The sequence below is a fragment of the Talaromyces rugulosus genome, chromosome VI (assembly GCF_013368755.1).
Source record: "Talaromyces rugulosus chromosome VI, complete sequence".
NCBI classification, from domain to species: domain Eukaryota; kingdom Fungi; phylum Ascomycota; class Eurotiomycetes; order Eurotiales; family Trichocomaceae; genus Talaromyces; species Talaromyces rugulosus.
In genome coordinates, this window is record NC_049566.1 from 1,146,730 (window position 1) to 1,161,981 (window position 15,252).

At 48.1% G+C, this 15,252-nt stretch overlaps 4 protein-coding genes across 4 annotated transcripts; 2 read left to right on the forward strand and 2 right to left on the reverse strand.

Annotated features, from left to right (window-relative positions):
* Positions 1 to 899: 899 nt before the first annotated feature.
* On the forward strand, positions 900 to 3,095 carry TRUGW13939_10747 (uncharacterized protein; the record flags this gene model as incomplete). The annotated part of the gene is made up of 10 exons (XM_035493857.1): positions 900 to 1,040; positions 1,096 to 1,444; positions 1,520 to 1,572; positions 1,681 to 1,688; positions 1,746 to 1,839; positions 1,901 to 2,014; positions 2,085 to 2,136; positions 2,217 to 2,692; positions 2,748 to 2,901; positions 2,959 to 3,095. 10 exons carry the CDS (start codon positions 900 to 902, stop codon positions 3,093 to 3,095), a joined length of 1,578 nt encoding a protein of 525 aa, XP_035349750.1.
* A 977-nt stretch (positions 3,096 to 4,072) lies between these two features.
* Positions 4,073 to 6,716, reverse strand: TRUGW13939_10748 (uncharacterized protein; the record flags this gene model as incomplete). Its single annotated transcript, XM_035493858.1, has 4 exons — positions 4,073 to 5,177; positions 5,263 to 5,600; positions 5,651 to 6,138; positions 6,194 to 6,716. 4 exons carry the CDS (start codon positions 6,714 to 6,716, stop codon positions 4,073 to 4,075), a joined length of 2,454 nt encoding a protein of 817 aa, XP_035349751.1.
* A 2,113-nt stretch (positions 6,717 to 8,829) lies between these two features.
* Positions 8,830 to 9,600, reverse strand: TRUGW13939_10749 (uncharacterized protein; the record flags this gene model as incomplete). Its single annotated transcript, XM_035493859.1, has 4 exons — positions 8,830 to 8,921; positions 8,984 to 9,178; positions 9,235 to 9,354; positions 9,414 to 9,600. The coding sequence occupies 4 exons, from the start codon at positions 9,598 to 9,600 to the stop codon at positions 8,830 to 8,832; spliced, it is 594 nt and encodes a 197-aa protein (XP_035349752.1).
* A 799-nt stretch (positions 9,601 to 10,399) lies between these two features.
* Positions 10,400 to 14,490, forward strand: TRUGW13939_10750 (uncharacterized protein; the record flags this gene model as incomplete). Its single annotated transcript, XM_035493860.1, has 6 exons — positions 10,400 to 10,424; positions 10,486 to 12,480; positions 12,541 to 13,171; positions 13,236 to 13,656; positions 13,708 to 13,879; positions 13,937 to 14,490. 6 exons carry the CDS (start codon positions 10,400 to 10,402, stop codon positions 14,488 to 14,490), a joined length of 3,798 nt encoding a protein of 1,265 aa, XP_035349753.1.
* Between the last annotated feature and the right edge of the window lie 762 nt (positions 14,491 to 15,252).

Below are 15,252 nucleotides of genomic sequence, written 5' to 3' on the forward strand. Positions count from 1 at the left end.
CCCTGTCGACAGCCACCGTTTCTTGACGTCTCGGACGGACACGCCTCCCGGGGCTTATTTTCGCGGCCCCTCCACCATCTGCTCACTCCCCCCCTCTCGTGCAGCGCTGCATCTGCCTTACACCTTAGCTTTCCACTTTCGAACTTGAACGGAGGGGAGCGCTGCAAGCTCTCGCACCCATTTCCGGACGAATCATGGGTAAGTTGTCTTCCCTTCCTCGCCCTTGTGCCTCACTACTTTTTGCTTTTCATCATTACCGTCTTCCTTTATTTCTCTTATCTTCCCCGGATCTTGTCCTTGTCCTTGTGTTCTCGCACTACTTGGTCGATTTTTCCCCTTGCTGGTCGTATTGTTCCTACCACCCACCCTCGTACAAGTGACACTCGGAGTACCTTGTATGTGACCATCGGCAACCCCCTCTCCCCTTCCGACTGATCTAGCCCATCACTCAACCCCCCCCTCTTGTCTTGGCCGCGCTCCTCGCAGTTTAATAGACAAAATTCGAGCAAGTGCATACATCAATTGCTTATTGCCGCGCACCTGAGAATCAAACCCTACACCGAACAGTTTTGTGGTCTCCTTCTCTTTCTCTCTCTCTCCCTCTCTCTATCTTCCTTTTACTTCCTACACCGTGCCGTCGTTCGCGACATCGTCTCTCACTCCAGGTTGGGCTCTACCAACCATTGTTTTCCTTTGTGTTAAACCAGATTGCTGCTACAATCGGGTACTGACGTCTTTTGTGTTTAAAATTAGCCGACGTTTATCGGCCTAATCAAGTAAGTCTGTCATTTTCTTTTATTTCTCAAGATGATCATGTTCCCCATCGACGATGCGGTTTACGCCTATGAATATATGGCGGAAACCCAAACAATAGAAGCGGCCGAGAGGCCACTTCAACCATGACCGTCTTGCATAATCTCTTACCTCTACCCCTGTTCTCTGCCCATTGGCACGACCGGGTCATCATGGACTACCTTACTTTTTGTGTTGTATCCCATTCCGCCCACATCAACATCACTCAAATTGCCGATTGTCATTTCGTTTAATTTCATTCATCCTCGAAACTCTTCACGCTCAGACTAACGTATAATGCAGCGTGAGAGATCTCGTTCTCCACGTGGTGATCGTCCTCGCCGTTCACGCAGTCCTCGTCGTTCGCGTCGCTCATATTCTCCTCGCAGCCGCTCTCGCAGCCGTGACGAATATCGTCGTAGTGAACGCAGATCACGATCGCCTATGAGTGGTGCGGGTGGCACTTCTGGAGGATCTGGTTACGGTGGACGTGGTGGGCCACCGTCAGGAAGATCGTTTGAAGACCGCTCGGTAGCGAGAGATCAAATGATGCAGACTGTTCGCGACTCTTCTCAACAGGACCGCCGTGTCTATGTCGGAAACTTGTCGTACGATGTCAAATGGCATCACCTCAAAGATTTCATGAGACAGGGTGAGCTAACTTCCTTTCGCAAGTGCTTTCTTCCGTTTTGATACACTATTAACTGGTTGTATCATTCTCGTGTAGCCGGAGAAGTTCTCTTTGCCGATGTTTTACTACTTCCGAATGGAATGTCGAAGGTGGGCGCCAACGTGTAGCTATGGCTGGTCTTTTCCTGGTTTTTTTTTTCTTGGTTATTTTGGACTGTTGGGTTGACGGGTTGGGACATGGTTGTCCGATAATTGTAGGGCTGCGGGTAAGTTTTTGAACCCAATCCTCACCAAAAGAAAACAAGTGTTAACTGGTCACATAGGATTGTGGAATACGCTACGAGGGACCAAGCTCAGCATGCTGTGAACACTCTGAGCAACCAGAACCTCATGGGTCGTCTTGTTTACGTTCGTGAGGTACATATTTCCTTCTTCTACATATGAGACAGTGCTAACCTTGAACCCATCTGCAATATAGGACCGCGAGGCCGAACCACGCTTTACTGGCCCGCCTTCCTCCAGAGATTTCGGCGGTGGTGCTCCTAGTAGGGGTGCGCCGGGAGGTGGAGGCCGACAGCTTTATATCTCTAACGTTAGTTCCTTTCTGAATCACTGGTGCGCCGGCGCAAACCAAGACGTGGTATATTGACATGGCCAATTAGCTTCCTTTCAATGTTGGTTGGCAAGATGTGAAAGATCTCTTCCGCCAAGCTGGTAAGTGCAAACTCTTATGACGCTGTCTGAAAATCAGGATATTTGAGATCACATTCTGTAATTAACCATTACGTCTACAGCTCAACAAGGCGCCGTCATACGCGCAGATGTCTTGAGTGACCCAAGTGGTCGCCCGAAAGGCTCCGGTATTGTCGTCTTCGAATCTGCAGACGACGCCCGCGTTGCTATCCAGCAATTCAACGGCTATGACTGGCAGGGAAGAATCCTTGAGGTTCGCGAGGACCGTTATGCAGGTGGCGGCCCCGGAGGTGGCTTTGGTGGTCGTGGTGGTGGTTTCGGAGGTGGCTTCGGAGCCCGTGGCGGCTTCCAGGGTCGCGGCGGTTTTGGCGGTCGCGGCGGCGGTGGCTTTGGAGGAGGATACGGACGAGGCGGTTTTGGTGGCGGCGCCGGTGGTGGTTTCGCTGGTGGTGCTGGTGGTGCTGGTGCTGGTGGTGGTAGCTATGATGCTCCTCCACCTCCACCTGGGCCTCCTAATCCTTTCACCGATTACGCTACCTCTGGAGGTGAGAAAAGCGCGGTTATCTATGTCCGTAATGTGAGTATTGTCAACATAAAGAATTTCTATGAGGAAATGCTAACTCTGTTAATAGCTGCCGTGGTCGACTTGTAACGAAGACCTTATCGATCTTTTCACCACTATTGCAAAGGTTGAACGCGCCGAAATTCAGTATGAAACCAATGGTCGCTCTCGCGGCACTGGTGTAGTGGAATTCGAGAGCGCCGATGTTGCAGAGACAGCAATTTGTAAGTCCATTGTATTGAAGATTTCTCTCCAACTTGTCTTATTAACTTGTCACTCAGCCAAATTCTTCGGTTATCAGTACGGTGGCCGTCCCTTGGGCATCACGTTTGTCAAATACGCCCATCCTTCTGGACCTGAAGATGCAATGGATGCAACTGAAACCCCCGGTGGTCTCACCCAAGACCAGATAATGTAATTCTACTGCCAACATTGCCATGTACCCTTTGCTCTTTTTATTTGCTGGCGAACTGGTCTCTTCTTTTTTCGTCATCTGGGAGAACAGCCGACAAGCAACGTCTTTGTCTTTGGGCTTTTGGCACTGCAAGTTACCGATTTTCAGTTCTACCTCTGCGCGACCCCGCCCTTATCATCATGAGAGTGGGCACATTTAAAAAAAATTAAGAGATTGATTTCGAGGTCGGATTAGAAGGGCCATACATGGTGCGTTGTATATGTACGACTATGGGAGTTCTTGTTTATCATCAAGTGGTGATACTATTCTTTTGCCTTCCAATGTTGTGTTTCTATTGCGCTTGCTGCCTGGAAAAGGGTCTTGATTTCGATGTGGAAGGAGATGAAACTTATTATGACTTGTCAACCTTTTCAGAACGTATTAACAATGTTATATTGAATATTAAACGGGGGCACAATTACGTACTTGCACTGAGTAGGAACAATAAAGTATCAATCAATATCAAATTTTTATGTACGACCAGACCCTTTAAAAACTAAAAGAGCGTTTCTGCAGATCTTAATTTATAAAAAAAAAAAAAAAACATAAAAATGGCGGTATATATAGAGATAAAAAAATATGTATAAACGGGAGTAAAAAAAAATTGGACAGGGCATCAAGCCAAAAAGAAAAGAAAAGGGAAAGTTGTATAGGACAAACAGAATTCCAAAAAAAAAGGGGGCCAGGCAGGCAACTGAACGATAGAGAGTATCTTAACTGGTATATGAGATCTCGAAATTAGCATTTCGAGGCCAGTAAAAAAAGAATCACAAGAGGAAACGAGGAAAAGGAAAAAAAAAAGAGAGGAAAAGAAAAGAAAACCGCTCAACAGAAACCGTAACGACAGTCGGTTCAATGCACCCCCATCTCGCAAACACCAGACGCATAATAAACCAAACAATGAACAAAAACAAAACAGCCATAAGAACAAGAGGTAGGAATTAGCCAGTCATAGTACGAGGATATTTGCCAGGCATATTGAGCAAGTCAATGGTGGAAGCGCTCTCTTTCGATTGTGCCCCGGGGCGTGTGGCAGCATTGCTCTCAGAAACGGGTGATGTCGTGGTCGTTGGAGTTGAGGCAGATAATGAATAAGTAGAATGTGTCTGTCTCGAGTGTTGAGACTCTTGCCTCTGAAGCTCAGAGACATCCGAAATATTCGGTCCTACGCCGGCGTATACGAAAGGCGTAGGCGAATTGGCGGAATTTGGGTCAACGTTCGTATTGCCCTGCTCTGTGTGTTGCGCTTCATTGTTGACGATAATCGGGGCGTGGGAAGGGGATACGAGTTGAGGTTCTTGTTGGCTTGATAGCTCCGATACGTGTTCTTGTGTACGACTGGGGTCGCGGTCGCTTGGAGAGGATGCGGCTATCCATTCTCCGGCATATGTTTCGTGTTCATTGTTCGATCGATAGGGTAATTGGTGTTGTGTAGGGTCATTCGGGTCTTGCGATATTGGTTGACTCTGGTCAAATGGGGTTCCTTCCCCATCCGCTAAACCTTCTCGGTCGCCATTACTCTCTCCACTAGAACGTGACAAGGTGGCCTGTAAGTTGCGGTCGATTTGTATATCACTTGGGAAACGCCCACCTGGTTGAGGGCGCTGTGCCGGTGTTACCGCTGCCCCTGAAGGCGCCCGTCGAAGAACAGCTGATTGACTCGAGTACGGAGTTTGATCGGCTTCATCCTCATCCATCACACCGTCGCTGCTGATCGAACTTTCTCTGAAGCTATTGCCGCTTAGACTTCGGACATGGCGTCTAACAAATGCGTTGCGAGCCTCCCCCGTCCTTCCGATTAGATTTGCAATGTCGTCAAACCAGGCCAGCATTGTGTCATGGGATTCAGCCCGGAATACCCAAGCATGGCCGCGATGCATGGCGCCGGTCTGTCGTCCTTTGAGCATGAATTTGTGAGACGTGGAATCGGGTTGGGAGCGTGACCCAAGCTTCTGCTCTGGTAGATATAGGGACATAATGGGCGTCTGGGAAGCTATTCTATCGGCCGATTTGAATTCGTGGAGATGTGTTGGAGACAACACGTACCTGAATAATGTCAGCAATGCAGCAACGACAAGAGGGGTGTGGAAATGGGAAAAAAGAAAACGGAATGAACGATGGTAGGACGTACCATCCTGGAGTATAGCTCTTGAGATACTTGCTCTTGCGTTCAAGCATGCCGGAACGAACTTCAGCTGCTGCGGGATGATCTTTTCCGGGGTAAGTGATACTTTGGATGCTTCGAACTGGAACTCGAGGGTCGACCAGTTGGTCACTCTCCGAAATAAAGTTGTTCCATTCGTGATCTTTGGGCATAGAAATAGGGCCAGCTCGAAGCTTCTCTACGGTGTCGTAAGCTTCATCCGCGTCCCGTTTCAAAATACTGGCGTAAGCATTGTAGGCCTTCTGAATTTCGCCGACAACGATTGACTCAAGCTCACGCCCAGAGTGCTCGAGGTTCAGGTACGCCTGATACGGTCAGTAAGCTTCCGATGAAAGAAGAGGCAAGGCTAGCATACCCTATGCAAGTAGTTCTCTTCTTCGATCTGTTTCTCAAGCTGCTTGTCGACCTGCAACCTGAGAATGAATGGGTCGTGTTTGCCAGAGGTAGCAGATGGATCAACATCGACCAAGCCCAATGTTTCTTGCAAGTTGCGCACAGATTTGCGCGTGTTCTCAACTTCCTTATCGACGCTATTCTTAAAATCACCCGACAAGCTCTTGATCTCCTTCGTTTTCTGTTGAAGATCACTTCTCAGGCCAGTCAACTGAAGGATCACCTCGGTTTCCACCTCTCGGGCTTTATTGGCTTCAGCGACACCCTGCTTGTGATAATCACGCAATATCTCCGTCGCATCAGCTAGACCACCAGACTCCAGAAAGGTCGGAGGAAGGGTCATATTGTTAACGAGGTTTCCGGCTGAGAGTAGCAACTTGGCCCTTGTCTCGTAAGACTTTTGTATGTCTTTGAAGAATACGACCAGATCCTTAAGGACTTTGCGCCAGGCTAAACATCATTGTCAGTTGTTAACGGCACGCAGCTTGGGAACTCGAGCACATACATTGAAAACGGGCTGCTAGCTCATCCGTAGGGTTGCCAGTGGTGGGGATTGGCACGTAGAAAGCGCTCCCAGGTTCTTCGTCACCGTATTTCTCTTTTTCGCCAAGATTCATACTTCTTACACTACCTGCGCGCATGCTGCGCCTGCTACCGGTTCGCTTGAGACTGCCTTTTCTGCTTAGGGATGGCTTCTTTTTTAGGGTGCCACTTCTAGAAGGGGCGGCGCTGGTATGAGACGCTTGCGAATCGCTTCGCTGCAAGCCACTTGCTCCGGTTGGAAAGCCGTCAATGACAGCAGAGCTTCGGCGACTACCGTCCATGTCCTCGTTAAAGCGTGACGTATAAGGCAAAGTGGAGGGCTCGGTGATATGCGTTGGTTGGGAGACGGCAAAATCGGAGGGCACGATGGAATTGGCGATGTATGAGTTTGGTCGCGAACCAGAGCCCAGACTGAATCCGCGGCTCAGGTGTGACTGGTCGTTGGGCATGTAACCGTCCTGAGACGGGGATTGTGCGGTTGTCATTGTTCCTCCGACGCAAAGAGGAGGGGTGGAAACAATGGAATGAAAGGGATAGATTCTAATTTATGATGGTGGAAAACCAGACCGAGACGACTTGGTCCTGTCTCCGTGACGATGATGACTGCCTGCCGGCCTAGAAAACCCGCGACTCACGAACTCTAGGAGGACCCCGCCATAAGAAATTCGCAGTATTTGCAGTTGAAGAGAGGAAAACAGGCCGATTCAGATGCGACAGAGAAGCGCAGCGAAGGCAAAGAAAGCACGGAGTCAGCTGGCGGAGGAAGAGGGGGGCAGGAATGAAAGGAGAGCGACGATGCCGAGGTGGTAATCGAGCAGCAGCGGCAGTGGACGAGCAGCAACAACACGTTGGAGGCGGTCGCAAATTGAGGACGGACTAATGTGCGTCAATGGTGGTGGTGATAATTATGGTATGGTTGTGGTGGTGGTGGAGGAAGCGCCCATAGTTAACTTAAGCAGCCAAGGACGAAGACCAGTTGTTGCGCCGGTGACGGATGCGGATGACGTCGACAAGTCTGAACAGCTCAAGGCGGCCGTCAAGCCACTCACAACCGACTGGCGATCAATCCGGCTCGCACATCGCCCCTCTTCCCCCTATTATTCTTCTTAATGATTTCTGTCGCCCACGATCTTCCAGGCTAGGGGCTGCCATTGGGCCCCAGAGCTCGTCTCCGCGTGCTGCCCATCGAACTGGCATAGGCTAAACTTTGGTCCTCTGCATGTGCCTTCGAGCAAGCGCCACACACGATGCAGCAAACATGTGCAGTGTCCCACTCGTTCCTACGTCTACGGCATTCAGAATACCTTCAATCGTTACTTCCAACAGTTAAAACACATCAAAACTGCTGGCCGTTGCGCGAATCTCTCTCTCTGTGCTGGGGAAGATTGCGATGAGGGGCTGTGGCGGTGACGACTACGTAGAGGCATTCGAAAAGGGCTTTATTGGCGTCGATCGCCGCGCTCTTGGGTGGCTTAGCCTGCTTAATATCACTACTACTTTAGGGGTAGTTCGCCGTGGCCTTTGCAACGTCAAGCTGGTTCGCTAGCCAGACCAGACTAAAAAAAAAAGGGTTGCTGGATCTGATCACAGCAGATTTGAAGGCTCAAATCCTGCTTCGGATGCTTCTAGCATGCCGTGATTGATTCTCCATGAAGCGCTTTGTGTCAAGCAAAACTTAATTAACACACTCAAACGTTTGAACAACTGTTTTGAAGAGCGAACTTCTTGCATTCGAAAGGCCTCTCTCTCTCGGGGTGCTCCACAAAAGGAGAGATGAATTGCCCAGACAAAATCCTACATCAATACTATTAGTATTCCAGAATCCATAATAATCCTGGTGGATGTATCTTCCATCCGTAGTGATTTTCCAATTGGCCTTACTATGTATAGTTAAGACTTAATAGTAATAAGTCAATACGTAATAATACCGAACCCCCGGGATTTACCATTCCCTTTTTGACTGCTGGAACGAGAAATTCCACTCAGCTTAAAGTTTTAACCTGCTTTATTATTGAGCCGAAAAGTAGCAATATATTGTAGCAAAAAAGTAGAATTGTATGGGGAGCTGGTGATTCTCGACGTCATTGACTCGGAATTGGCGGAATGGCGCCGATATCAACGAAGCATCCCCATGGCTCGGTCAATAGCAACGTTTCCGGCGCTGTTCACGTCTTGCCTATTCGGTCTTCTCCACAGTTAATCCTCTCTGAGCATGTTGATACCATACTGGCTATTGGACGAAGGCTGATGTGCTGGGTTTATTTTAATATCCATTGATTGAACTGGTAAGTACTCCGATTGCAAATATCCACTTCCATAGATTTTGTATTAATTGAGATGTTTCAATATTGAATTGAATTCTTGCACTTCTGCAATTTTCATTATTCAATGTTCAGTAATATTGATGTCACGCTAAACCGCGTCTATATAAAAAGACGCAAGTAATTTATCTCACAAGCCGTCATGGCTGGGATCAATATAACTAGGAAATCAATGGGATTGTAGCCTACGTATAAAGAAAAAAAAAATGCATCAAAGTGATCCGCTTGTCACTCGTGGAATGGAAGTAATCTACAAAAAAGAGACGCCATTTCTGTTTCACGACGTAGAAGATGTCGCAGGAACGTCAATACCGTACGCTTCTTTGATCCTCTCTCGTCGGCGCTCTGCGTAACCAGGACCGTAGATACCTACACATTGCGAATTAGATGAGCCCGTCGTCGGTCAGTTGGGAGTGCTTGTAGGTCCTTACCTCGTCCTTCGCCCAATTCTGCGAATGTCTTCTCCGCGGGTTGTCGGTAGGCTGTACGCAGCTTCTCTAATTCCTCATATTTATCCAAGTTCTTCTTTTCTTTGTATCCCCACAGAGTGCCTCCGGTAGATTCAAAAGCCGCCAGGACCACTGCCAAACCCGCTCCGTATCCGAAAGTAGCGGGGAAACTTCGGGCTGCTCTAGTCATCAGTAACCTGTCGAGTCGACAAGAGTCTTTCACAATAACTCACCGCGAAGTCCAAGGATGGCGCCGGAAAAGAAACCACCGAGAGCTCCGTTATACGGATCTTCCGTTTCTCGCAGGTTTGCGGACGCGGTTCGCACGAATGTGTATGTGCCGCCCATTGCCGCTAGGAAAGAATTGTAAGCATTCGCCTGTGTCTTTTGAACGGCAGAGCCATTGACATACCAAAGACAGCAATGGTGCCACCGGTTCGAAAGAAGATGCCGAGGGGGCCGACATTCTGTTTGGCCAGTGTATTCTGGACGGCCGAAGTGAGGAGACCGGCGCCTCCGGTCAAAGTAGCGCTCTTGATCGTGTTGGCAATTGCATCTTGAGGATGGTAGATCCTCTCTTCCGTGTGTTGTGAAGCCATTGTGGGCTGGAGCACACCAAGCATGCGCGACTGGACAAGACGTCGTTGTGGTCCTCGTCCGCCCCCGGATGTTGGACTTTGCCCGGCCCCCATTCTGCCACCGCCTAACACAATCGGCCTAGCGCCATACAGCACAGTGCTCTTCAAGAGTCAACTGGAGAACCTGTGACAGTGCTGGCACTGCTGGAAGCAATACGAAAGGCTGTCGATGAGATGATCCAGGGCCTTGCAGAACCAGTCCGGCTTTCTACCCCGTCATTTCGCGTGCACTGTATCACTTGACTGCCCGGATATTAAGCCTTGGCACCTCCAAGCAAGCTCCAGGCAAACAAACTGGCTAGCACGACCAAACACGCTGGCAGCTTCGTTTGCTGCTTACTTATCTTGTGACTGCATGTCTAGCGCCCGGTTGATATATTTCCTTGTTAAAACTGTTTATTTCTACGGGAAATGAGCTTTCGCAGACTCGTCATCCACTGCGCTATTGATTGATTGTCTGCCCCTCAATACACACCGTTGAGATCTCGCTTGCTAGCAAAGCACATCGGACTGTCACTGGCAGATTTAACGATCGAGTACTTGGCCATCGTCGTCGTCACCATCAAAATCCGCTCGCGTTTTCCTCTATCGAATCGTCTATCGCCTATTCTCCGCGATTCCCCGCCCATCAGTCACTATTTTGGAGTAGATACCATCGGGGGATTTGGACAACTAGATTCAGTAGGAGTTATCGTCTTGCTGGAATTTTTCACGCCAAATCCTGGTATTTGAAGGTCCTCGTTGCACATTTGCCACACATATGACGTCTCTATACCAACGGGCAGGTAAGTTGTCAATCAAGCCATCCTTCATCTACATCTATGTCTAACCGTATCGACGGACTAGGCAAAACTGCCCCGCGGTTTTTACAAGATTTAAACCTATATGATCCCCAGAATCCTCCAGCGTCAGGCCGTAACTTGCTTTCGGATACCCCTCCTATATTCCAAGAGGGAGACACTGGCCCTCTAGAATGGTTGTCACCTACAGCCTGCAATCATACCTACACCCTTAAACCGAATCAGACATATGTTCTTCCTTCCGAACAGAGACGGGGCCGCGGGGCAGTTTCGACTGTGTCTGCCGTTTGTTCAAAATGCCGCTGTCATCTCCAGGTTAAGGTGTCGTATCCCGGGAATGCAGGGCCTACGTCAAACCATCTACATCATCTTGTCTACCAATCTGGCACTCGGAGGACAACGCCAAAGGGCCAACACGTGGAAAGCTACTACTATGGCTGCTCATATCCGATGTGCGGCACCTCCGTGTCGGTGGGCGTGATGTCCTCTGTGCTGCACCCAGAGCACGTACAACTTTTGACTGACTTGGAACTGGTCAATAAACGCGCAGATGAGGCGATTGCGGCTCACCCTGAACGCTTGGAAGGGATTGCTCGACCTCATCCTTTCACCGTTCTGTCGAATCTATCCGCTTATCTAAACAATGCTCTTCACGATTCCGAGCGCAGCAAACCTATTTCTGCTATTAATAAACGATTTGTTGTCTGCTTTGGTGTCGATGGGCAGCCCTGCAAAGACCTGTTGACGTATTTGGCCTTTTCTCCTAATGAGGGCTTTTGGAATCCTCCCACACCGGACACTTCTGCTGAACAGCCTTATCGAGACGAGTTGAATATCTTTCTCGACAACACCATTCATGAACTCTCGGTATTGATACAGCAACGACCATCATCAGAAAAGAAGACGCCATATTCTTTGGAACCGCTTGCTCCGGCCAGAAACGAACTGTTTGATGCCCTCGAAGCTAGTAACTATTCGAAAGCAACTCGCTTTATCGAATTTCAAATGCCTGGACAGCCTTGCTATGAGGATCTTGGCGCGCTGGAAGATATGTCCTCGGACCTTATTATCGAAGCATACCAACGTCAAGTTGCAGTTGACCCAGCAAAGGGCCCACATTACCTACAGTGCTTGAAACTCATTGCTCAGCTGAGAGGAGGGCCTGATGGGTATACGATCAATGAGTCTGTTATGATGGCGTATAGCAAAGGCGCTTACACAATAGAGGATCTCCACAATGCTTACCGATACTTCAGCCTCAACCCAGACGACCCGACTCTCACAGAAGAGCTGATAGTGGGAAGCTTTTATTCATACATCAGTTCAAGCACGCAAGAGACCGAAGCCCGGCAACAGCTTTTCCGAATAGGCGATGCAAGGAGAAGTGAGCGCATCAAATCCGTCGCCGAAGACAGGGTCTCTACTGCCGAGCAAGCCCAAGTGTTTCTCGGCGTAGAAGAAAATACGCCAGATGACTTTGTCATAACGATGTATACCACCAAGATCAATGATAGTCCTAGTAGCAAAGGAATTGCCCAGAAGGCCTTGTCACTTATTGCAGAAGCGCGCAATTCGGAGGGCTTGAGGCATTTCATTACGACAGGTGAGAGCGGAGTGGGAGAAATGGACGTTGGCGACGCCTACCGACTTCTTCAAATCCCTGATAGAACAGTTGGTGATGATGCTATCATTGCAGCCTATACTATCTGCGTTGATGAAGCACCAGCTCAAGTGGAAACATACTCTCGCGCTTTAGCAATCATTGCAAAGGAGAAGGACAGCCCGATGCTAAGCAGCTTTGTATCGGACTCCGTTGCGCAAAGTGATCGTAACTTAGCTGAATGGCCTGTTGGCCTTCAGAACATAGGCAATACCTGCTACCTCAACAGTCTACTTCAGTTCTACTTCACTGTCAAACCATTCCGCGGGATGGTTCTGGAGTTCGAAGACGCCAAAACCGATTTGAGCGAAGACTCCCTGCGCAAAAAGAAGGTTGGGTCTCGTAAAGTTTCAAAGTTTGAAATTGAACGTTCCCAGAAATGTAGGTCTTACCACTTTTTTTCAAAACTCTATGCTCACGTTAACTGAATCTTAATCATAGTCTTGCGAGAACTTCGCACCCTTTTCCAAAACATGATAACAACCCCTCGAGCTTCTGTGCGACCCGAGCAAGAGTTGGCTAGATTGACTTTGATCAGCTCAACCAACGAGGCTGAGATTCGCCGAAGGTCCACTGTTTCTGGACTGAGACCGTCTCTTCTCGGTGAAATCAATGGAATGCCTGTCGCGGGACCACTAGGACCACCTCAACCGGCAGAAGCAAATTCTAGTGATAATATCCCGACTGAAAATATTATTTCCGCCGAAGACACTCAAGTTAAAGACCCGGTTGCTAGTGACATTGATAGCGAAGCGACTCTCGTTTCCGAACCTACACATGTCAAGGAGGACCAAGCTGGCAGCGTCCAGCAGACGATAGAGGAATCGGACAATCAGAATCCGCCAAATGATGTCTCCCAGCCTGCAGAGAATGTAGAACCGCCAAATAGACCGCCTCCAGTGCCCCCACGCCCTGCAGAAGCCCAACGGAGCAAACAGCTCATTGAAGAGGTGGAACTTGGGGCTCAGCAAGACGTGACAGAAGTCATCAACAATGTCCTTTTTCAAAGTGAATGTGCGATAAAGCCGAGGACCCTTGAATCTGATGGCGAACAAGTTGACATAGTCAAAGAGTACGAAACCCATTTTTCCTCCTTTTAAGTTGACTGGGACATCACTAATCAATTAACCTTGCAGCTTGTTTTATGGTAAAACCAAGTCCTATATAACGGCAAAAGATGAGATTAGGTCAAAAGAAGAGTTCTGGTCAGATATCAAGATTGATGTCGCAACAGGCTCTCGCGACATCTACTCGGCTATTGACGGGGCATTTGACATCCAGGACGTCTTGGTTGATGATGCCATAGCAGAGCAATTTGGCTCGATTAGTAAATTACCGCCGATACTGCAAATTCAGGTGCAGCGGGTCCAGTTTGACCCTGTCAAGAAGGTATCCTTCAAATCGACGCATCATCTGGATCTAAAAGAAACCATCTATCTCGACCGATACATGGACACACAGAAAGAGGAAATAATCAACCGACGCAGGGATTGCTGGGGCTGGAAGAAAAAGCTCAAATCGTTAGATGTGCGAAAAGCAGAGTTGCTGCGTTTGAATGTTAGTGTCTGTCGTATATCTGAGAAATGGGCGCAACTAATTGTCAATTAGGAGACCGATGGGCAAAACATGCCAACACTGTTCAAGAACACGTCGCAACTTTTGGAAGACCTTTCCTCGTTGAACGAGCAAGATCAAGATGGAAACAACTCTGTTGACATCAACGCGCACCTCGCAAGTGAATTGGAGCAATTTTCGCAGATCACGCAAACAGAGTTAGCCTGTAGGTTTTGAACAGAGGCCAAGCTTTGTTGAAGAGATTTAGCTAATAAAGAAGCAGATATTGAGCAAGAAACCAACGATACACAGACAATGATTTCGAGTCAATTTAGTGACTACAAGCGTCTCGCATATCGACTCTATGCAGTCTTCATGCATCAGGGCTCTGTGGAGTTTGGCCATTATTACATTTACATTTACGATTTCGACAAGGAGGTTTGGCGCAAATACAACGACAATGAAATCACCGAAGTCCAGGACACGAGCGAGATTTTTGGAAAATCGGAACGAAACTCGGAGCGAGCCAACCCTCCGACACCGTATTTCCTAGTTTATGTGAATGCAGCCATGAAAAACAGGCTGGTGGAACCAGTTTGCCGCGAGATCGAGCCCGAGCCGTCTACGGTCAATGTTTCAGTTGGACCCAACACGGAGGGAGCCATGGACGTGGACACGAAACCCTTGTCTTATGAAGAAGTCTGGACCGAGAATGGTACCCCAGGTACGCAAACCAACTCTTTTTCAGATATCTCCGCTCTTCCAAGTCAAAACTACGATTTGTATGGCAAGAGACCCGTCGTTCAAGCTGACCAGTTGGCTCCGAGTTTCTGGTAGACGGCGCTCCTCATGCTCATCCTCCTTCCACGTCCCCTCTGTCACCTACCTCCATCCCACTGAAGCGAAAGGGCTCCGAAGATGATCAGATGGATACCATGAAAACCTAGATAGAACGATCTAGAGGCCATATATTTTCTGAATATCTACACGCTTCGCTCCCCCGTCACAACACCGCCCAATACATTTTTTTCAACGATGATGATACGTTTGACGCTTGTTGTGAGTACCCATTTGAGCGTGCTATGAATGTTTTTAAGATTTTATGACATATCTTGTTTGGTTGGTTTCGTTTTTCGTCCTTGAAACATATGGGATGCATGTCTATTTATTGGCTTTTCGGTTTTTCATCATCATCATCTTGTTCTTCTCTTTCTCGAACATTTTAAACCTCATGTATAGCCTCTCGTGTTTTGATACCATATTTTTTTCTCTCTTTTTTTTTTCGTTGTTCATAGCTGCTGCATTCACTATTATTATCTTAAAAAGGTTGTTTGCGTACACCATGAACATGAAATTTAAGCAAGGCGGCATTCTCGGATGATTTGTTTTTCTAAATATTTACTCTCAACTATGTATGTAAATTTCATGCTTTTTTATTTTTAAATTCTAGACTATCCTAGTTGACTTGAGGCGAACCAGTAGACTGATTTGTATTTAAAACTATATGATACTGACATCTGGGCCCGCCCTGGAATTAGTTTCTGTTCAATGTGTTATATAGAGAATCCCAATGAGATGGGATTTTTAATTCTTCCATTC